We start from the raw sequence: 23,545 nt of genomic DNA on the forward strand, positions 1-23,545 counted from the left end.
AATTCCCCATGCCGTTCTTGCAGAGGAAAGGTACGTTAAAGTAGTGTGTTTCTTCCTCCACTCTTCTTTGAATCATCAGAGTTTGGCCACAGAGAGCAGGCCCCGAGCTGGGCAAGCAGGTGTCATATACTAGTTCAGAGAATCCCCTCCCTCCTTTACTGTATCTTCCCCACATGTTTGCAGTCTGGTGCAGATTTGAGGTCAGGAAGGGATTTCTAGCAAAGTCTGATTGTTAAGGCATCATAAGAGTTTTTCCACCCTCAGCAAGAACATGGTTTTCATGCTGGGACTTTCTGCTGTCGCTGGTTTTTATCTCACCAGGTTCTCATAAGGGGATTTGGGGGTCTGTTTATCTGAATGAATTGTTTCAATAGGATGAGAGTGCTTTCCAGGTAGTGGGCTTTATAAAAGGGTGTTGGATGATGGGCTCCACTGCAGGATCTGTTGATGCACTCTGAAATGATGACTTTTTAATTGAAATAAATAAATAAATCTCCCTGTGCTTCTGAGAATAGTAAAACTCTGCCTCTTCCGTAGCGCTGTGTGTTTTGGTGTGCTCTGAGGACTTGCTGCCTCCCTGGTTTTATATGGGAACAGGCGTCTGCCTGTGGCTGTGTGTCAGCTTCTTGGCACAAGCAGCACTAATAGCTGTGACCTCTGGTTCCAGGTTTTTTCTCACTGTATGCACAAGCAATAGAGCAGGAATAATCAAATTCTAGCATGTGGTGTACAAACAGCAAAATGCATGTGCTGGAATGTAAATGATCCAACAAAAAACCCTCTGTTTGGAGTTCTTACGGCAGTAATGCTGTCTATCAGAAACCATAACGCTCACCTGCACAAAGTTCTGTTGGTGCTTAACAGTTTAGCAGTTGCAGCAAACTGTTTGCAGCTCTCTTTGTTGGGGGAGCTGAGCATGCTGCTCGTATGAAACCGCATCAGACAGATGTGCAGTGCACAGGGCACGCGCAGAAGTTCAGAAGGACTCAACTTCAACGCTTCAGATTGTTCCTCTTCCAGTGACACAGAGCAATGTTGGTCCTTAATGTAAGTCATAGCAAACAGGAACTGGCAAAGCTGAAACAAGTGCAATTTCTGTTGTTCTTCAAAGGCAGCTTGGAGAGAGGAGAGAGGCAGAAGCAAGCTGTCTCTGTAAACGGACTCGGCGGTGTGAGTTCTCTGTTCAGCTCTGTAAGGAGGCTCTGTGATGTTATAGCTTGGGTCTTAACGCAGAGGTGGATGTGTTCTGTTCAGAGTTGGTAAGAGGAGCAGGTCTGCGCATTTATACTCTTTGACAACCAAAGCAGTTGCTCCTATGAGTAAATAATTTTACCCAAACTTACGTTAAATGAGTTGCTGATGTGTGACGTGCTGTAGCCTGAGAGGAGAGAAGGGGGCGAGGGGGCACAGGCCACCTCTGGGCTGACTAAAGAAACAGTTTGACAGAGGCATTTTATTGGAATTAAGAGTGTTCTTCTCCTGAACCGAGTTTTAATAATTTGATTCAAAAGCTAATTACTGAGTTTGTGTAATATACCAGTGCCTTAAAAATATTTATTTATTTTTTTGTTCTCTGAGGATGCTTGGTGCTGTGAGAGGCTCCTCGGGCAGCTCCCGTGTGTAATCACGTGTGTTGGAGGAAGGGATGGCCACAGAGCAACTGAGAAGTGTGTGAGAGGAACTGAATTACAGTAACAGACACAGGAGATACACTAAGTGCTGAACATCTTGCTGTTTCACATTTTGATCTTTAATTGAATAAATGTGTAGTAAACTAATATAGTGTAGGAAGAACTATGGTAGATATCAGTGATTAAAGTCAAAAAAATTCTTGCGGGAGACATGAAAGAGGGGAGTGTGTATGCGTGGGATGAGAGAGGGCTGAAGAGAAACTCCAGTTAGATTTCTATCAGAAGAGATGTCTGGAAAGCTGTTTTCCCAGAGGAACAAAGTCTTGTTTCTTTTGTGAATCCGCATGGAGGTTTGGTGTTGCAATGTGACCAAATGGCATGAGCTCGGAACTGGAGGCTGAGAGTCTTGTCCGGCTGTTTGAAATCAGGAGTAGGCTGTCCTTTCCCAGCTGTGCCAGCTGCCTGCTGGACAAGTTGGGGAAAATAATGCTTTATGGTCTGCAGATAAATATCGAGCAAGAAAGCCCTGTTTATGTAATTAACAACTTCATTTGGCTCAGCTTTGCCACTCGCTTGGGCATAGTCCTTGGTGTTGGGTCTAAGCAGAAATAGACCTGTTTAAGGGTTGAGGCAATTGTTATTGTGAAAGACATTTCTATAGAAGAAAAAAAAAATTGTGTGTTACTAATTCTTATAGAATAATCCTCTTTGCAATGTCTTCTGCAAGAAATAGGTGGGCCAATGAAGCTAAAGAAAGATTAAATGTTTGGGAATCTGATCAGACCAGAAGCAGCTGAAAATCCTTCAACTTCTGTCTGATGACCGGTAAAACATGAGCCCTGTTTCTTCTCTGACCAGTACATCCCACTGGCACAAAGTTGTGTGTTCCCTGTACTTGAAGTTGCAACACTGTGGATCTTGAAGGAGAAGGAAATTGCTAATGAAGAAAAAGTAGATGTAAAAATGGAAGAATTAAGCAAGGGAAAGAAAGTTCTAATTTATATTGTATAAATATTTGAACAGCAGCAGCGCTAGAACCGGTTCTGAAACCAGTGGGTAAGGCATGGTTGATGCTGGCATCCCAATACAGAGCTGGGAGCTGCGGCTCCTGCAGGCCTGACCTCCGCTGCTAGTGGTGGTGGCTACTGACGTAAATAATGGTGTCAAAGCCTCTTTTTTGTGTCATAGTGTAGAAGCTGGATATTCTGCTCAGTGCTTCAGTGTTAACCGTTACTGACTGTTCATGGAAGCATAGCTGCAGGCTTGGATCCGTATAGGAGAGTGTAGGAGATGTGACTCCCGTGCGTGTCGCTGAGCTTAGCATTACAGTGGGTTTTGTTAAACGTTACCAAGCTAGAGCAGAAGATCCTCTAGGTCTACATGTATTCATGCATTTAAATAAATTCCTCTTTATTACATCTCCAGCTCTGCCAAGGATATGGTCACACTTCATGTTAAGTATAAATGTGTGGCTGCTGTCATTTTAGACTGTTCTTTTCTAATTAAAATCATGCTGTTTTTTCCTATTTCATGGCTAGCTATACCTATACAATGTGATTTATTCTTGGCTGTTGCTTATTGTGCGTGCAAAAAGCCGAATACTTTACAATAGAAGGGGTTAACTTATGCCTATGCACATAACTGTGCGGTTCCATTACAAATGTCAGAGGGCTTTTCACTCTTGCATTTTTCCATTTTTTTATTCTGTGCTGAAACTTTCTGCTATATGGTTCAAAAGGCACTTTATGATCATTTTTGATTTCCAAACAAATTCATTGAGCCTTGTTTGGGTTACATGTCCATGAAAGAAAAGTTTCTTTTTCAAAACCTACAGGACACTGTCTGTCCACTGCTAATCTTTTTAATGTCAAACTCTGCCTGAACCTCCGCAAGGAGTAAGCTGTTGGGTCAGGAAGAAAGTTGGCTGGAACGTAGCAGTGCCGTGAGGGATGTTTGAAAATGTGCAAGAGAGCACAGGAGGAACTTTGCACTGCTTGGGAAATACTTGCTGTATAGAGCTGCTCCACATGGGTTTGCTTAGATTATACAGTTGCCTGTAAATTTTTGGAAAATATTCCTTGTGGACTACATTCTCCCACTGTTACAAACTAAAGGGAAATGTGTTTGGCTTTTTGAGAAGGACAGTGCAGGTTTACTTTACAGGATAAATAGCTGCTGTTTCAGATTGTGCAAAGCAGGTTTTTATTAGATAGGCAGTTGAAAGCATTATTGTTTGTTTTTTGTTTTGTAAGCGGTGGTTGCCACTGGCTCGTTGGGATGGATGGGAGTTAAGGTTTCCTGATTAGGACAATGGTTCTCCGAATGGTTTAGAACATCGGTATGGTGGTCTTGTTAGTCTTTTGTGACTCTTAGCCACATGATCTTAACATTACAGTAAAGATGTTTAGCAAGAAGTAAAAGCATTGGCAGGCACTTTGGTTCAAGAAAACATTTGATGCCTGCCAGTGTCTTCCTTTCCTAGATAGCACTTAACGAGGTGCTGGAGTTGGGATCCGTGGAGCTGAGGTGTTGTGTTGGTGAGCGTACAAAAAGCTCCGCATGCTAACAGGCCTGTTTGCTTCCTTGCAGCTCGGTGGTGGCAGCAGAATTCCCCAGGCATCACTGGGCAGATAACGCCTTCCCCGTCCTCCTTCGGGTGAGTTTGCTATGGCTCCGGACTGGGTCTGTTCAAAGGCATTTGACCATATGGGGGCAAACTCCACGCTTGGCAGGGTACGGGCAGCGCCGCTGAAGGATTTCTTGCCCATTCCTCGTCTCTGAGCTTAGAGAAGGATCATTTTCAACTTCGATTACTTTGTGGATTCTTCCAGCTTATGCTCATGGCTTGGGTGTTTGAGGGACAACTGGGTGGGTGCCTTGGTGCTGGACGGGGCGGGAGGGAGAGGGCAGCGACTGCACGGGCTGGTATGGCTGTTCTGATCCCACGCTGAGCAGCTGTGCCCTCGCTGCGGGGTTGCAGGTTGGTCTTTAAGTGGAAAAGTCCTGTTCTGACAATTTGACAGTGAGGTTATTAATTTCTGTTCTGGTGATCAGTATAAGCTTTTCTGTGTAGACTTTGTTTCTGAAAGTAACACAAGCGTCTTCTTTTTGCAGATGTTTTGTTAGTTTAAGTAGGTAGGTGAAAGGGAACTTGACAGCAAACCAAGTACAAGTCGTACAGACTTGTAGAAAATACTGTTTCTTCACTGTAGTTTGTCTGGCCACTCTTAAATGAAGACATCCTTTCAAATAATTAATATCTAATGGAACGGTGGTGTACTAGGGAATAGATCTCTGAGGATTTCATTTTTATTTGTGAACTTCATTGATGATATTTCCTTATTTTTGTAAAGATTGATTTAACTGCATCCTATGTTGGAAAGTTGCCCAGCAATTCCTTGCAGATAAAGTAGAGTGTGTGGAACTCAGTTCATAGTAAACATTTGTACTGGGTTAACTGCCCTGGGATGCCTCTGGTTCAGTATCCCTTCTTCTCTCCGAGTGGCAGAACTGGGATTTTTCCCATCTTTTTGTGCAGTATGGCTGCCTACTGAGACATTTACCAACGAGGGCTTGCATAATTCAAGGAAATATTAAATGCCTATGCAGGAGCAGTCACCAGTTAGTGTACGTGATCTGTTTCCCCCTTTTGTTCAAAGGGAGGTGAAGCTTGGTGTTTAATGAGAAATTTCTGGGAAGTCTCGTTTGGGGTTTTTCTCGTCTCCCTTGCCTGTGTTCTGAAATGTGGCTGCAGCTTCGTTAGAGGGCACTCTTGAATAAGGCACGGTGAGACTGCTGGCAGCATTCACCGCGTACTCTGCAGAGAAACAGTCCTGATGCAATGCAATTTGCCGCCCCAGAGCAGAAAGTGTGAAGCCCGAGGTGGGTTACCCTGTGTACCTCGCTATCTTATGATGTCAGGATTGACAAAGTTACGGGCTGATTTAATGCTTGTGCTGTATATGGAACATAGCAACTATCTGTTACATAATTCACTGTAGTTTTCCAAATGTGGATTAATGAATTTAAGTAACTTGCTTTTCTCATAGCCTTTACCCCATAAACTGCCTTGATCCCACATTTGTATCCATTTTGGAACTTCTTTTTTGTATCGTTGCTATCATCTTAAAACAAATAAATCCTTTAGAAACAATAAGTTGCTTCAGAAGCTCTTGGGTTTTAATTCCAGCCCTTACATAAGTTCTTTCTGTGCCTTTGACAAATAGCTTGTTGTGTCTTCTTTCACGTTCCTTCTGTAATAAAGAGGATAATGATACCTTGGGAGAATTAATCAATGTATATAAATGTGCTTTGAAAACTGAAGTGTTCTAGAGTTTTAAAAAATATAATTAAAATATTGAACAATGCAGGAGTCAGGGAAGTAAAATGTAAGACCATGATTACTGCTTAACTGCTTTGGTGCTGCTTCTGTTCTGGCAAGATTATAGAGCCAGATTATTTGCATTACTTTTGACTTTTCTTAATGTTTTTAGTTTTTTTGTCCAAGGAGAAGCATTCTTTATATGCAGGAGTCAGACTGTCTGTAAACATAAACATAATCTTAACTTTGTCCAAAACATACCTTGTTTTGCTTTTAAAAAAGCATACCGAACCGGTGTGACTTGAACCATTTTTCTGCGCAATTAGCGCTGAATCATACCCGCACTGAATAAGCTTGGCAAGACTGAAGTGCAGATTTCCTATGCTGGAACCATGCCTACATAGCATAAACCTCAGCTTTAATGTATTGCTTTACTTAGCCTCTAGGTTCCCACTTCTGTGTTAGCATTCCTGCTAGTAGCTGGGTCCTACATAGCCACTCATGGGTGGTGCCTGTGTGCCTCTCAAAGACGAGAGAAGAGGCATCGCGTGGGGACGTGACTTGAATAAAGTCACAGAATAGGGCAGTAACAGCTTGGAACAGGAACCAGTTGAATGGCTGACTGACCGTCTCCTTACTGGGAAGTATTCCTTCCAGCTGGGACTGGCACGTCTTTCTTGCTGTGGGTTTAGCTTTACTCAGAGCTGACAGCTTTGTCGTCTGTGGGTTAAAGATGGCAGACGTTGACAACCTGAGAGCTTATCAAAGCAGGTTCTGTGCCACAGCCAGAAGACAGCTTGCTGTCCTGAATAACTGTGTGGTGCTTCCATGAACTCTTAACAGCCATGAGACTCCGCTTCTCCAGAATGAAAGCAGAACAATAAGAAAAAGTACTTGTCAGGCCATCTTGTTCCTCTCCTAGTTTTCATGTCCTCTTGCATCGTCCCTTTCTGTCCTGCTAGCATGGCTCCTTGTTAGCTTTTTGTCAGAGTGGTTACCTGGAGTAAGGAAATGAAGCTGAGATGCTCCTTTTTGGGAGCCCTTCTTGTCTGTCCCGACCAGAGGGTACGTGAGGAGGCAGCAGAAGCTGAGCTGAGACCTGGTACCGTGTGGGTGGCTGCAAATGTATGGAAGGAAGCACTGTGGAGAGACTCCTGCGGACTGTAAGGCAGTTGATTGGAACAAGGTGAGCCACTCTTACAGTAAGGTCTTGGCTAGGCAGCCTTGCAAAATAGCCGTTGGGCTAAATGCAGGCAGAATAAACTTGTATGCTTCCCGTCTCCCTCCACCTGCAACAGCAGCTGCTCTGGGGCAAAGGCAGTGGGCCAGGGAGAGTGAGCAGCCCAGGCCTGACCGTTGAGCTGCTGTGTGGGCCCCTGGACAGTTTCGGGGAGTTGGGAGTAGGGCGGCAGACTAGGCAGGCGGGATGGTCAAGCTGCCAGGGATGGCATCCGAGTGACTGGACCAGCTGTAGTTTCTGAGGAAACTTTTATTTGCCTGACTGGGAAAAGGAATTTAAGGTGAAATGGAATAAATAAGGGATTCCGTAGCAGAAAAAAACAGCTACCGAGTCTAAAGCATTTTCATATGTGGGGCTGGGGATTGTATTTTTAATGGTTTTGAAGAGCTCAGCTCTTATGATTTCTGTAAATTATATTAGAAATGACATTTTGAATGACAGAGGCTTTAGGCAGAATCTTCACCCCCTCAGTGTTATGCTCCGTCCCATATGTAGATGCCCTCTCACATGTTTTACCACACATATAGTTTGGGTGTTCTAAAAAATAATAGTAGTCTAGCAGCCAGTGACAGCTACAGAATGTGCTGAAAAGGGGCTCCAGCATGCTTGTGTGAAATACTTTCTTCCAGTGTTGAGTAGCATCTCCTACAAATATTTTCTCACACATTTCCGTGGAGCTGAAAGTGTATTTTTGTGATGACTTAAGTTTTGGTCTTTGTCATTCTTTGAAGACTAGCTGGAGTTGTGTGGTGACATGTTTGCATGGATTAGCCAATGCCAACTTCATGGCATGTTGTATTAAATGTAATTAGTAGATGGTAGTGTCATGTTTTGCTTTGGCTCTGGAGTCAGTTCCAGGTACCACCTGATTTTTATTTAAAAAGACGATTGCAGTTCTTGGTCCCATCTGTGGTTACAGTGTCACACTAAAAATGTTCTGCCAAGTCCTCCTTATTTTGCACTGTGCATCAGCAGCGGCTTGTCGTTTTGGATCTGGAGACCAAATGCATATTTCTGGGGAGTATTTTGAGGATGGTGTTGTGATTGTAGCTTCCTGAGCACCTCCCTGCCCTTAGACTAGCACCAGATTGATGTTCTGGTATGCCAGGTTATTGTGTGGGTCTTGGAAGACATTGTGGGACATATTGTTGTCTGATATTGTAGAATCATAGAATGGTTTGGGTCGGAAGGGATTTTTAAAGACCATCTCGTCCAACCCCCCTGCAGTGAGCAGGAACATCTTCAGCCAGACCAGGCTGCTCAGAGCCCCGTCCAACCTGGCCTTAAGCATTTCCAGGGATGCGGCATCTCCCACCTCTCTGGGCAGCCTGTGCCAGGGTTTCACCACCCTCAGCGTAAAACATTTCTTCCTCGTATCCAATCTGAACCTCCCCTCTTTGTTTAAAACCATCACCCCTTGTCCTATCGCAACGGGCCCTGCTAAAAAGTTTGTCCCCATCCTTCTTATAAGCCCCCTTTAAGTACTCAGCTGCAGTAAGGTCTCCCTGAAGCCTTCCTGTAGATTGCCCGAATATATGCATCCCCCAGAGCTACATACCTATATAAGTAGGCAGCAATAGGCGGCGAGTTTCCTGCTTAATAAGAGTGAAAAAAACACTACTAATAGAATTTGCGGGAGGGAGTAGAAGGTGTTCCTAAAAACACAGGAGAGAACCATAATAGGGGAAAGCATAAATTTAGGCCAGTCTTCTGCCTAATGTAACAATGTAAATGGAGCAAGCAACTTTTCTTTCTTTTTTTTTTCCTTCCCCACTTTTTTCAGTAGGAGCAGTTTAGCTAAGAGCCCAGTGGTGCTGGCTGGCTGACTTGTCATAGGTTTAAGTGCCAAAAAGTAAGTATTTTTAAGTAAAGCAAATGCAAAACTTTGGGGATATGCTTGAAACACAAAAGAAAACGGAAAAGAACAAAACTGAAGAAACCCTTTTGTGTACAGTGTCCAGAGCAATTTTAAAATGCTCTTGTTCCATGCCTAAATAAATGGTTGTTTCAGCCAAAAAGAAATCTTTCATATTGATTTATTACACCAATTTAGATATAAGCCCTCTGTGCCGGATTGTCAGTTTAATAGAACAGCTTGCTTTCTCCTTTCAGATTTAATCCACATGTTGTTGTATCAACAGAGCCTTTGTCTCAGCTCAGTTACGAGTTATCCTTTTTTATAAAAAAAAAGAAGTGAAAACACATGGTTTTTAACAGCTCTATTATAAAAAAGCATAGGATGACATAGCGAGAGGTGATCATCAAACAGTGACTCTGCTTTGTAGGTAACTTCAAAGTGGTGCTGCAAATCAGAGAGTGAAAAATGTGCCTTTCACCTCTCCCCATCACCGCGGCTGTGGAAGGCCCCACGGTGACAGGAGGAGGCAGCGTTATCTTTAGCCAGGATTTCCGAAGGTTTTTTTCCCCCAGCTTGTGCAGTGATGCTAAACATGCTCTTTTTAGTTAACTCTAATTTCCTTCCTTTTTTTTTAAGGGGGACTTATCCAGAAGTGTATGCAATTCACATTTCCTTCCTTCCTGCCTGCCTCCCCTGCAGAGAAGGATTTCTTTCTTGGAGCCCTCCTGTTTTCCAAATGGAGAGCAATTACTCTCAGGAAACTCATGAATTTGGTATTATTTCTATACTTGGTTTTGTGAGAAAACATTTATTTTAGTATCAATGCTTACTTGCTACCTACATGAGGGTTCAGAAGTGCGTGTTAGAGCTGCTGGATAAAGCAGTTTACTGCATTGTTTGATTATAACCTTTACTTGGACCTTATCACGCAACCGACTCCTGTAGCATCGTGAGTTAGCTCTGAAGATTTACTTCAGTGCACGCTGAATGGGCAGCTTGGTGGGCTGAACTGCAGAACAGTTGCAGTGTCTTTGTTTTGGTGCTAGCCTGGTTTCTTCCAGCTTGTGTTAGACTCCTGGCAGCCATCAGCCCCCCTTAATTCTCTGCCCAATATCAGCACAGCAGATCCCAGCTCAGGTGTCAATAAAATTATTTGCAGTGGTGTGATTTTAAAAGAAGCTAACAGTAAAGTGTCTTCTGGCAGTAGGAATTTGTCTGGCATTTAAAAAATGTGGCACGATCCTATTCTACTTCCCAAAGTTATAGAAGAGTGAGAAAAGATCCACCTTAGAGGCTTTAGTAGTTGGCGATGGGGAAAAGAAGGTCGTGTTCTTGCTGCCTGAAGCAGACAGCAGGCCTGGCAGTGATGTTGCAGCTCTGAGGAAGGAGTGGTCTTGCTATGTCAGGCAGATCCCTTGATCCACCAAGCTCTTGAAAAAGGAACATGAAATCCTTGGCAGCACGTGTGCAGCCGCTAGGAACTGGTAGCGTGCTTTTGTGGAAGTTAAACTGGTCTGGCTTTGTCAGAGGACTGGTAAGCCAGGTGCTGGTCAGCAGCCTGTGCTAAAAGCAGCAGTCTGTTCATGTTTAAGGCAACTTAGATGCTATCAAATTCTCTGGATGTTAACTCTGTAAGTGTTTCTTGCACAAGAAGGAAAAAAAAATCCATCCCTTTGGACATGGCTGTGCAATGCAGCCTTACGGGGGGTGGGGGTGTGTTTGTTTTCCTGCAGACTGGCCTGAACTGTTTTGGCACTGCCTGCGTTTTTCATGTGAGAGCTGAGCATACCTTTCCAACAGAAGATAAAACATGGATCTTGGGAGGATTTTACTTTCTAAGCTCTCTCAGACAGTCTCCTGTACTCAAGTCTGCATTCTACCAAGTTCAGTTCTCCAGGCCTTGGTATTAAGGGATATTTAGATTAGGTTTGTTTCCTTTTCAGTTTATCACTGTTCTTGGTGGCAGCTAGCCATTATTACTTCTCAAAATAGCTTAGAACTTGAATCTTTCCAGAGCAGTTTTAAATGAAAGGGGTACTTGACTAGCAAGAACAATTTCTTTATATGTGGATTTTGCAAGGCATTGTACTATGTTGTGCTTTCATCTAAAATATCCTTGGGCAACCTCATCCGACTTTGAAGTTGGCCATCCTTTGAGCAGCCGATTGGATTGGAAGCCTCCAGAGGTCCCTCCCAAACTATCTTACTCTGTGATTCTCTTTTCTGGTAGGGTTCTGGCAAAGATGCTGCTTTTGGCTTTGTTTTTATCTCCCTTCATGCTCAACAGCTTTCATCATGTTCCCATCGTAAGCTTTTCTTTAAACTGAAGTGATGTGTAAACATCAGGAACAGTTTCTAAACTGTAGCATGAGTTTCCTTCTGTCATAGCTTAGACTGGTTTTTATGCTGCCATATTCAGAAGATATGAAGAATCAGGGGGGTTTTTATTGCTATTTATTAGGAGATGATAGCGCTTTTTTTTTTTTTGTCTCTTAGAGCAATGAAAAAGTTTTACCATGGGGCAATAAAAAGGATGATTTTCCAAAAACTAATGGGTCTTGTCCTTAGGTCAGCTTTGTTCCTTTGCATTCTTTCTTTGTTGGGAAGCTGCAGAAGAAGGGAAAAGAGCCTTGTTGTTATTTGGGATTTATAAGACTGTATCATTCCTGCATTTTGAGTGAGCATTGCATTTTTGAATTAAAAACTGAAGTTAAGAAAAAGGGTATTATTTTTTGGATATTGGTATCTATTATCCAAACATATTAGCTCATACTGAACTCTGTACAGTTTTTTGCTTAAAATTTAAGCAGTTGCTTAAGCACTTTGAATAGTAATAAGCTTAATCATGTGTCGTACTAATTCAAAAACTGTATGCTTGACAAGCGAATGCTGACAGTTTGTTGGCTTGCTTGGATTTCGGATTTTTTTTCTGAGGGCAGAACAGGATGGTGGGGCAATTAGATGGAGTTACATGTACCAAGTGTATAATTTATCACATATGTGCTCAAAACTGAAGTTGACTAATCTAGTCGGTCATGCTTGCTGTATGTTCAGACTTTAACCTCTCTGTTTAGATTGCCAACGTGGTGCCAATTAGTGGGACTCTGATGTGGACACTAAGGAGTATAACTCACTTCACATGGGTTACCAAACAGCTAGCAGATGTTAAGCTAATGGTTCTTGGCTGCTACCAGCCCGACTTGGATTTCAACCCAGAGGTGAAAGAATTTATTTCTCTCCCAGTACGATTTCCCTTGGGCCATATTGTCCTGAGCACCAAGAATTCCTTCAACTTACTCTGGAAGATGATGTAAACATTTCCCCTCCCCCTTAAACCTGTTCTCACGGTGTCTTGTATGTTCCTTTATTTTTATGTTAATTTGCCTTATTTGGTATTTGCTGTTCTACTGGTAGGCTTTATGATAAATGGTGAATGAAAAAGCAAACACTTTAAACACACAACTGAAACGCTTAACAGGAGAAAGCTGTGCTGAGTGTGTGATGTGGTTCACGTACTGTACCTGCAGCTACATCACACAGATGTGACAGAAGGTCTGTCCTAGGATTACTGTTACTACGCTGAGTAGAAAAGGCCGCATAAAGTAGTGGATCTGGCTTGCCTGGGATCCTGCCTTTCCTTGTTCTCATTGCTGGGTGTTACACTCTCAAACCCTGTAAAAAGTGTAACTGCGAGGCCCATAGTTTTTCTTCTAGGGATGAGTCAATGCTGAATAACTAAGTGGCAGGTCCTGTGGCTTCGTTGGCGTGCTTTAGAGCAGTAGGCAGTAGTTGTTCCTCAAGATGATTTAAAATATGGTATGACATGTAGTGTAATACTGGGAAACATTAATCACTTTCACTTTATTTTCTGTGCTCTTTCAACTGCTAGGTTTGATAAGGGGGTCTTTGTCTATATAACTTTAGCAGCTTTAGGAGCAGAGGTGGGGTAATGGAGGGCTCAGCTGAATGAACAATAGCACTTAAATACTTATTGACGCTTAAATCCCATTTCATAACTCGCTGTGTAGTCATCTGACATGTTTAACCAATGTGTGTAATATTAGGGCTGATGCTTCTTGTTCTTTCTCCTGTGACTTTGTCTTTCCTTCTCTGAGGATTTAGCTTTTGACCTGAAAGTGTTGTCTGTAGCATTATGTCCAGCATTCAGTTTTTCAGCAATTTTTTTTACCTTGCTCATTTTATATTTTGATAAAAGGTAGGAGTATTAGCATAACAGATGTTTGTAAAACAAAATCATACTTAATGAGAAGTTTTCAGTATTAGCTTATTTTCTTACTGATGTGCTGGTTTGAGGTGTCAAACATAATCAACATCAACAGCAAGAGCTGGGTGAGAGTTAAATAACTGTCATAGTTATTTTTCAGTGAGCAATGAAAATAAACTGCTTGCAAGCTCCTGTCACTTGTTCTTCTTGAAGGTTCTAAAGAAAATGTTTCATTCAGTGAGGCATTTGATACTGTGCTTCCAAAGAAAGCAATTATTTTTAATTTCTTGGGATGAGCAGAACTGTTTCTATCCTGTGGATTCATCTTTCTCTGTGTTTATGTATTCACTAAGGACAATATAACAGAAGTAATGAAAACTGTTATTCTGTACTTAGATGATCATAAAATCATAGAATAGTTGGGGTTGGAAGGTACCTTCAGAGGCCATCCAGTCCAACCCCCCTGCAGTGAGCAGGGACATCTTCAGCCAGACCAGGGTGCTCAGAGCCCCGTCCAACCTGGCCTGGAACATTTCCAGGGATGGGGCATCTCCCACCTCTCTGTGCCAGGGTTTCACCACCCTCAGCATAAAATATTTCTTCCTTGCATCCAGTCTGAATCTCCCCTTTTTTTAGTTCAAAGCCATTGCTGCTTTTCCTATCACAACAAGCCCTGCTAAAAACATTTTCCCCACCTTTCCCACAAGCCCCCTTTCAGCCCTGGCAGGCCGCAGTCAGGTCTCCCCGCAGCCTTCTCCTCCCCAGGCTGAGCAGCCCCAGCTCTCCCAGCCTTTCCTCCCAGCAGAGGGGCTCCAGCCCTCGGGTCATTGCTGGGGCCTCCTCTGGCCCCGCTCCCACAGCTCCAGCTCTGTCCTGTGCTGAGGGCTCCAGAGCTGGACGCAGGGCTCCTGGGGGAGTCTTGCCAGATGAGTAACAGCTAAACACTAATTACCTTTGTTTAAGATAAATTAATAGCTTTCACATTTTCTGTAGAATGAACAGGGAAAAATCAACATGATAAACTGAGAAATAAGCTGAACTATCCACTTTTCCGGAGTGGCAGGTTATCACGTGTCAGGTTTTGGGTGATAGGAAACAATAATGCACCAGCAGTTTGTAACTACATTTGGTGGTCTTTCTTAATATCTAAATAAGGCATTCAGTCCAGGAGATGCAGCCTTTCTCTAGTGGTTTCACTGCTTTCTTCACCTCTAGACTTCATGTAGCTCTGCATGATAAGTTACCCTTCTTTGGTTTTTTTTGCTTGTAAGAGACTTAAGAAGCTCTAATGATCAGGTCTGTTCTCATGTGTATTTTAGTGTGTAGGTTCGGGGACACATTGAAATTATAACAAATATAGAAAAATTTCAAAGTACAATGTCATGGTCATACAAGTTTCTCAAATTTATACAAGTTAACCCAAAATCAAGACACTAGAAGATTTCCCTCCTTCCCCAGGGGTTGCTGGCTTAATTGGTATAGATTTTGTCACTCGTCTGTAGTGGCTAATAGAAAATATACTTGCTGGTTCTTTTTTCCCTGCCATACAGATCTGTAGCCTTTTTTTTTTTTTTTTTTTTGGCAAATAGTAGCAGAAAAACTTTAGAAGTCCGGAAGAACCTAAAATGCTTGATGCAAGAATCTATTAGATAATCATTCAAGCAGCACTTCCTAGTTCTTCTTGAACATGGTTGCTTTGTTTTATCGTTAAAACTTATACCCAGCATGTTTGCTTTGGCACTGAAAATTTTCATCGTATGACATTTTTTCCCCTTAGATTAGCATTGATGTAACATGAAAAAAGTAGAAAATTGAACCAAATGTGTATGTGTTTCTACACAGACTCTGAAATCTTCAGAAACAAGGCACGTGACCTAGGGAGTTTTGTTTTTATGTGAGATTGTTGAGTAGGACTTGAGGAAAGTTGATGGAAGGGAAACACCAACTGGAACACCCTCATACCGAGTCACAGGTTGCATAAAAGTGACAGAGTGGTTCAAAGCTATGGGGGATTAGTGCGGTGCCTTAAAGCTAAATGTCGAATCGGGAAAATAACTGTATCAGTCCTTAAGATTAGAAATTCTCAGAACTTGTAGACAGGAAAAGTATATAATAATACAGAGTATGTGGCTGCAAAGTAGGAAATATGATGGGAGGAAACCGGCACCCCAGACCTCTTAGGCGTCAAGAACGACACCTTTGGGAAACACCTGGTCGGGGAATCCAGAGAGAGGAAGATACTTTTGAGTTTGTCCTGGGAATTGTGCAGAATTTGGTGCAAAATTTTACTGCCAGTGGCCCTCCATAAGTGTGAACACAAGTGTACTTACAGATCCTTGCAGAAGTAATCCAAGCCAAAAACTTCAGTGAAGTGATACTTGATTTCAAAAGGGAAAGTACATCCGAATGTGGAAGCATGTTAAAAAGAAACTGAAAGCAGCAGTGAAAAGGGTGAAGTGTTTGTAGGTAGTATGAAGAATATTTAAAGGTACTAAACTGCAGAACAAATGCCTTGGCCCTATCAAAAGCTGGGTGAGAGACAGAAAAGTTATGATGTGAAGCAGCAGGGAAGAAAGGCTGCAGAGTCAGAGGCATCCTTCCAAGAGCTGAAGTCATGACCAAGTGAGGAAGATAGAAAAGAACAAACACTTTGAAATGCCAAAAACTTAGAGGAACAGCTTTCAGAAAGTATAAAAAGTAACAGTTCTCTTCCAGATTTGTTGGGAATCAGAAGCTTGTCTGAAAGTTTGCAAAACCCTTCAACACTAGAGTGTGAAATAACCTACTGCAGAAGGTGGAGCAGAGAAAGAAATGAGTATCTGAGGCATCTGTGCTCCTCGTGGTTTCTTTACAAGAACCCATCTTAAACCCAGCCATTAATGGAAGAATTTAAGAATGCAGTGAGTAATAACTGACTGCAGGGACCAGGATGTTAGAGCTCAGAAGGGATTCAAGGGAGAAACTGTTGAATTACAAACGCTTGTGTACAACCGTTCAATTAAACCTCCTCAGCTCTATTGGAGAATAGATGGGGCTGATATGACGCCAATTTGCAAAAAGAGCTCCAGGGAGCTTGGGGAACAGCAGACAGAAATCTGGCTTTGTATTGTGCAGTGTCATCAAAAAGAATATTATAGATTAGAGTTATTTGGCACATGATTTTAGATGAACATGGAGGAGTCAACATGTCTTCCGTAAAAGGAAGTTGCACTTGATGAATCTTCAAGGACTCAAAAGGCTCGGCAGACATCTGGATTTAGGTGTTCCCAGTGTGCATGGTATCCTCAGCTTTTCAAAGAGCTTCTGACGTGGTCCTTTGCCACAGCTTCTTAAGGCAAGTGATCTTTCTGGGGATAGGAGAGGATGGCCTTGAGTAAACCAGTGACTGGTTAAAAGGTGAAAAAAACGTGTAGCAGTAATCATTGTTATAGTGGAGGATGGTTGCCATTAGAGTGACACAGGAGTCGTAGAAGACCTGTGCTGTTTAAGACACTCACAGATGATCTGAGGAAGGCAATGGATGGAGAAATAACAGAGTCTGAGCGATTTAGAAGTACTTTGGCATAGTCAACTCGAACGCTGCAAAAGTACCTACCTTATGGTACTGTGTGATTGGAAAATAAACTAGCAGGTTAAACTTGGTGTCAGTAAATGTAGAGTAATGTGAGAAAATGGAATTATCTCTGTTTACAGCTATGGCTAAACGAGGTACTGCCTCCCCCAATAACAGAATATGGAACAAATGAAGAATGTCTGGGCCTGAAGAAAAGCTGCCTGAGCGGGACAGAAGATAAGCAATCATTCCCTAACGAAAAGTAGGTACATCAAATGGAAGTAGGAAGTTCAAAATAAACAAAAAGACATACTTCTTTGCATAATGAGTACAATGTGGCAGCTGTTGCAAGAAGACTCTGGGGCTGAGAGTTTGCATGAAAGCGGTTGGGTGTATTCTTGGAAGAAAGATCTACAAAATCTGCTTCATACCAGTACAGAAGACCTGGCATGGGGAAATCTTAAGCTACAAGTTGTTGCAAGGTCGGGGAATGTGTTGGGGAATGTAGGTGCCCGGTTCTCTTCCGTAGGCATTGTCCACTGACCACTGTCCAAGACGTGATACTGGCTAGGTGAAGATGCGATCTCACTTGGTAAGGCTCGTCTTTGGTGCCTTAGTCTCTTTAATTGTATTTTGCTATTTCTGTACTTGTCCCAGCTACTCTCTCCTCTCTCACATGCTCATTCTACAAAATAAATGAAGCTTGTTTTTTATGAAAAATCACTTTTTTGTCTGTCTTTTTGTTGTGTTTTTTTTTCTTTTGTGCAGTACATTGAGTTTTCATGCGTGTAACTTAAGTTATTGTGTTTGTCTACAGACTTCTTGGACAGAAAATGGAGCTGCTGCTTAAGGCTTTCCATATGTGTTCAGCTATATTGTTCAACTATACTCTTCACCTAATGTAACTTGTTAAATAAACATCTTTAAAGTGTTATTTTTATGTGTTTGTAAAGAGTTAATGGAACTAGAAAATGTTCCAGATCAGTTTTGTCCCTACTGTGGGTTGTAAGAAGGCTGCATCATGTCCTGCTAGTTTTTAAGCAAGCTACAGCTTCATCTCTATGAATTTGATGGCCAATTAGTTGATCCCTCCAGGAGACTTCGTTGAATACAATCCTCCTGACATTTGAACGCAGCAGCATACTTGAACATTAGCAAGTTTTCCATTTATAAGTGAGTTGTTTGTTAGAAGTGGAGAGAACTATCCAAACCCTGCCAAGTACATGCTAGGCGTACTGCAGCCCTGCTGGCCTCAGCCAGAACGTGTTGTCAATTTTGTTTTTATTTGGGGCAGATTTGCAAAGCTGGTGTGTTGATAGAGACATAAGGGAGGGTGTGATATGTCCCATCTGTGTAAACTCGGCTTTCTATATGCTGTCTTGCACAGATGGTATGCTTTTTGAGGTTTTTTTATTTCACACTTCACACTGAAGAAGCCAGGTTTGAGGAGATGTGCTGTATTGCTTTAGTCACTTGCAGACTCGAGATAGCTTGTTGTTGAAGGGGTAGGTGGCAGAAAAGAGTAGTCATGTCTGTCTTCTGAATCAGCCCGTGTCTCCCCACTGAGCAGGTAAAACTCTGTCTCCCCTTTTGATTCCATCTGTGGAGTTGAGCCATTTATCACTGTAGGAAAAAGTTAATGGGAGTCCTGATGTGGAGAATGTTATCTCCTTGTCTTCTGTGTGAAAAGATGCTTATACAGGAATAAGAATTGTTGTAGTTGCTCTAATTTTGTCTGCTTTCTAGTTCCCAGCTTTTCCATCACCAGTAGAAGTGAATGAAATAGGAACAGTGGGGTGAAGTTTGAAGAGCCCAGTGTTGAGACAGTCTGTAGCCTTTTATACAGCCTTCTGTATAATCTGTGTAGCCTTCTGTACAAGAAGAAATCGCATCTAGAATCCTGCAGAGTGTGGGAAGAAACTTGTGATGCTCTAGGAGCATGTTGATCGTTCCTGGCTAAAATTGGCCAACATCCCCTTAATGTAGCTGTGAGCAGTACAGAAAGCAGGATGGCGGCGAGGCTTTGGGACGCTGAGGTATGGGGATGCTCCAGAAGTATATCAGGGTTTTTGGTGATGCATGGTCACCCTGTGACAGTGTGTCAAGAGCACGTGTGACTTTGCTTAGGTTGACTTCAAAGAGGTGAAACCAGATGACGGTCATCAAAGTGAGAATTCCAGTTGGTTTGGGAGCTTAGTGTTTTTGGCACTTCATTGTAGGGAAGCTGCACAGAGCACTCGATAGAAACAGATACACTTAGGAGTAAGAGAATCTGGGAGACTTGGAAGAGTCTCCGAAGGAAATATTACTAAAAGCACAGTTTATTAGTACTGGGATGAGAACATGGGCCAAAGAGGCAATGCTGTTGTGCCAGGTTCTGCAGAGGGTTTGCTGGTGCAGGTGCTGTTTTGTGTGACAGAAGAAGTTGGGTAGCGTGTGATTTGCCATCCCTTGGCTGAGGCTGACCTTCAGCTGGAAACCGAGAACCTGTTGGCCAGTAACCAAAGAGAGCTGGGTGGCAGCAGGAGCAAGGATTTAGGTTCACTGCCTGGCCCTGTGTTCAGTCTTCATGAAAATGGTAAGAGTGCAGCTATGTTCTGTGATAGCTGCTGTGGACAGGAGCGACCTTGAACCGCCGTTCCATGGTCAGTGTCTAATCGTGCATTTCGGCATGTGCTGCAGAACTTGGATGAAGGAAATCTCCTGTTCAGTAGTATCTTGCGACAGCAATAGCAGTGGCTGGAAAAGAGATTCCCAAGTTTTTCTTGTGGGTTTGTGATTTTTTTATTTTTTTTTTTATCCCCATCTCCTGTAAATTCTCAGGCTTCTCTTTGCCCAAAGGTAGAAATCTTCTTTTGGAAATACTGTCACGGAAATCCTTATATCTTGTCTACAATATTTAACACAAAAGTGTTTAACATGTAACCCACATCTCTTAGATATACCTCCCAGAAAACAGCAGAAGTTGAAAACTACTCTTGGAAAGCACCTTGGAGGAAATTATTGCTTCTGATGAACTTGAAGAGTTTTGGTCTTTACCAGATGTAGGGATTTTAAGACTGGAAATGATGATTAGAGTGATAGTTTCTTCTCTCATATAACATGGTCTACTGCTGTTTGCATTTTACCTTCTTTTGAAAGGTATCTGGTCTTTGTATGCAGACTTTGTTTACGCTTTTAGGATTATTTTTGAAAGGCAGAATTCTTCTAGAATCACAGTATCCACGTGAAAGTGTCTCCCATGACCTCTTTGTCCATTAGTGTGTCTAACAGGGATTTCTGATACTAATTTAGAATCCTTATTGAACTACCTTCCTTTTAGTTTCCCTCCAGACTTCTTTGATTTGTCAAGAGCAGTTTGCTTTTTATTCCTGTCTTCCCATACACTGACAGCAACTCCTACTTTGGGGTAGTTTGCAAATTTAATAATCATTTCTTGGTTTTCAAGTTTGGGGGTTTTGACTCAAGTAGTAGCTCTGAGTGCTAAGCAGTCCCTGCTAACTCAGTTCCCTTGGCAGCTTGTGGCATTGTTACTCCTCTTTTTCTTCCCTGCTCCAGTGCTTGTTTGTAGCCTTATTTGCAGTTTTCCAGAATTGTCACTGGAAGGGAAGCTCCTTGGCCTTGCGGCATGTGATGTTTAGGACTCTTTAACTGTGACCTTCTAGGTCTTCACTGAGCATTTGCAAATTGAGGGGTTTTTTGTGGCTGTCAACTTGGCATGGAGATTTTAATGAGAATGGCAAAAATGCATCTGGGTGTGGAAAACATACATGTTTCAGAAATGGAGGAAATGCTTATGAAGGAATTTTCTCAGTAATTCAGTCTGCAATTTCCATCAAGGAAATACCGGCCTAGGTAAAGTTTTGTAAAATTACAAACCATTTCAAATTTGAAGTGCATTACAGTCTTACTATTGGGGTTCTGTGAGCCCAGTTAGTAATGATTTATGACTTTTCTAGAACCCAGAATAGTTTGGAATCAACTAGTTGTGTGCCCAGACTACATTCACATTTTTTGTTATTTGCCTTCTGCTGTTTGGTTTTTGTGAGGTGTTTTTTTTTTTTCTTGGGGGGCAGTGTGTGTGTGTGTGGTTTGTTTGTTTGTGTTTTTAGCTCTCTTTTGGGTCTTATTTTAAATGAGACCCCTCTCCTGGTTGTTCCAGGCCAGGAGAACCGAAGTGCTTACAGGTTACTCCGGTGAGTCTGGTGGTGCTCTGAAACCTGCTTCTCTTCGCATTGTCTGGAGTGAGACCAGACACACGATTTTTGTCTGAAGTGAGGTGAGAAAACTCCCAGCCTCTGTGTCTCTGGGAGGGACTGCAGGCAGCCAGCTGCTGTGCCTCTGTACCCTGCAGAGCTGCTAACCCCAGGGTTTGTATGGTCAGCGGAGACAAGTTTCTCGGCAGAGTCAGATTATCCTAAAATGAATAATCTCCTAGAAGCGTGTGTCTCTTGACAACAGGACTAGCCGTAGGAGACGCAGATGTCTTAAACAAGGTGACACAGCCTGCAGCTAGGATCTTGTAGAAATATGAGAGAACTAGAGGAGAAAACAAGGTAACATACCCTGCCAAAATAGGAGTCTGGCTAAAACCAAATAAATCTATTCAAATGTAGCTCTTGAGTAATCAAGATGAAATTGCCTTTAAGAGCAAAAATCCTGAAAGCGCTTTACCCTTTTGTTGTTTGTTTTTGTGTTTGTTTCTGTTTCCTATATCGTCTTTACAGCACTTGTCAATGAGCTGTTGAGGTTTAACTATGGTCAAGCCAAGCTCTGTCTGCCGTATGTATAACGATATTTGCCAGAAGCCCCCCAGGCAGAATGGTGTGTGAAGCGTAATATGTTCTTTTTTCTTCTGCTGTCTGCCATCTGTGCTCACACCAAAACTCATAGGGATACAGTTGTGTAACCCTGTTCAGCAGGAGCTAGACAGGATCCCTGATGGCTTTGCTGCCCTGAGCACGGGGTGGGAGACTGTGGAGTCCAACAGGAGTCTGAAAATGTGGCAATTACAGGCAATTACAGTCTGTTTCAGCTGACTAAGCCTGCATGATCTTTTAGCCAAAATTTTGCTGAAACTCTTCAGTAAATACATACACTGGATCTGTTTAAATGAGCCCAGTGTGGTTTTGAGTGGAAGGAGATAGCCTTCCCTGGTTACCAGTGAATGTGTCAGTGTGACTTTAAAGAGCTGAATGTCCCCGTCCTGTGACAATGATGGCTGAAGTTCTCTCTGTTAGTGAAGCTGAGATCTGAAAGGTGCCTTCCTGAGAGTTTTGGACCCCTGCTTGGTGTACACTGGTGCTAATAAAGCTTACTTTATGCTTACTGGTCCTCTCATTGCTGAAAAGCAGCTGGCAGGTGTCCAAGTGCCATTGAACCATCTGTAGAAGGAAGCTACGTTTCATTCTTGTGGAAGATGGGTATTTGCTATTTCCTATTAGCCCATCCTGATTCTGCACGTTACTGGGAAATGTTTGTGTCATTCATAAGCATTCATAAAATGCAGTCTTGGATTATGGAGAATTCATAAATATTTAAAAATGCAAAGAAATATGAAGAATAAAGCAATGAGTGGTATAGAGTTCCGCTTTCCTTGGTCTCTGACTGATAAAGTTGTTGCATGTCTTCCGAAGTCTTCGCCAGTGCATTCTGCCTCCTGGAGATGCATCCGGCTATAGAAGTGTAGCAACAGCAAGTCTCCTAAATAATGGCATTACTTTATTTAACAATTGTGATATGGAGTAAATGCAGGATAGAAATAAGGTGCCTTTTTCAAATATCCCCTTCTATTGAACAGAGAAACAGGAGAGGAAAACACGATGTTTTGGTGAACTGTTACTTTTTGATGCGGCGTATCATCTCAATTTGAGCCTGACCTAATAGTGCCCCTAAGATTGTGCTTAATTTCAAGTATTTCTTAACTTCAGCTTAAAGTAAATATTGCAGATTGATACGAGGTGCTTTGCTGGGACCTTAAGGAACGTACTGGAAACAGCGGGGCATGGAAATTGTATTAAATGTTTGTTTGACTTTCCTTTTTCGCTCAGTGACAGTTGCACAGGCAGTGCTTGAAAGCTACTGTGTCTGTTTAATACCGCTCCCTTTTCCCAGTCTGCTAAAATGGAGACTAGAATCCTCCTTTCTTCACTCCGTGTTGCTGAAGGTGAAGTACATTCTTGGAATAAGGCCTGTCAGTAATTTCATATTCCAACAGGCCTGGAGCAGTTTATGCTCGCTGCTCGGTGTGGCTGGGTGCAGTGTGCGGGTGCCAGCACAGCTTTGCCGCTGGTGGCTGCAGGGTGCATCGGGGTGCATCAGAAGCAAACCTGCTTATTGCATGGGCTGCCCCACTGCCGCATTCCCTGGGCAGCCCTTCACCAGAGAGCTGTGGGAGGTTAAAAGGATATCATTCCCCAAAGTCCTTTCATAGAATCATAGAAGGGTTTGGGTTGGAAGGGACCTTGAAGATCATCTGGTTCCAACCCCCCTGCCATGAGCAGGGACATCTTCCACTAGACCAGGTTGCTCAGAGCTCCATCCAACACTGCAGCAGAACTTCAGTGTTTCTGTAGCACATAGGGATTAAGGCCATCTCTCATAATCACATGCTCTCATTGTTCTTGTAATTGGAAAGGATTTAAATTGGCATACTTGCAGCTCTCCTATTCGTTTGGTATTTATTACCTCCTTTAGAAACAGCAGCATTAAATTTAG

General features: G+C 42.6%; 1 protein-coding gene across 1 annotated transcript in view; it reads left to right on the forward strand.

The window, feature by feature from the left end:
* The window catches only part of LOC142363606 (uncharacterized), a 20,616-nt gene extending 2,899 nt beyond the window's left edge, over window positions 1-17,717 (forward strand). Inside the window, exons 4-7 of the mRNA XM_075439321.1 lie at window positions 4,221-4,287; window positions 16,969-17,090; window positions 17,358-17,420; window positions 17,646-17,717. Of these exons, the coding sequence (XP_075295436.1) occupies window positions 4,221-4,287; window positions 16,969-17,090; window positions 17,358-17,403 (235 nt within the window). The 3' untranslated portion in view covers window positions 17,404-17,420; window positions 17,646-17,717. The remainder of the gene's footprint in view (window positions 1-4,220; window positions 4,288-16,968; window positions 17,091-17,357; window positions 17,421-17,645) is intronic.
* Window positions 17,718-23,545: the final 5,828 nt, after the last annotated feature.

This window comes from Opisthocomus hoazin, chromosome 19, assembly GCF_030867145.1.
Source record: "Opisthocomus hoazin isolate bOpiHoa1 chromosome 19, bOpiHoa1.hap1, whole genome shotgun sequence".
Lineage (NCBI taxonomy): Eukaryota > Metazoa > Chordata > Aves > Opisthocomiformes > Opisthocomidae > Opisthocomus > Opisthocomus hoazin.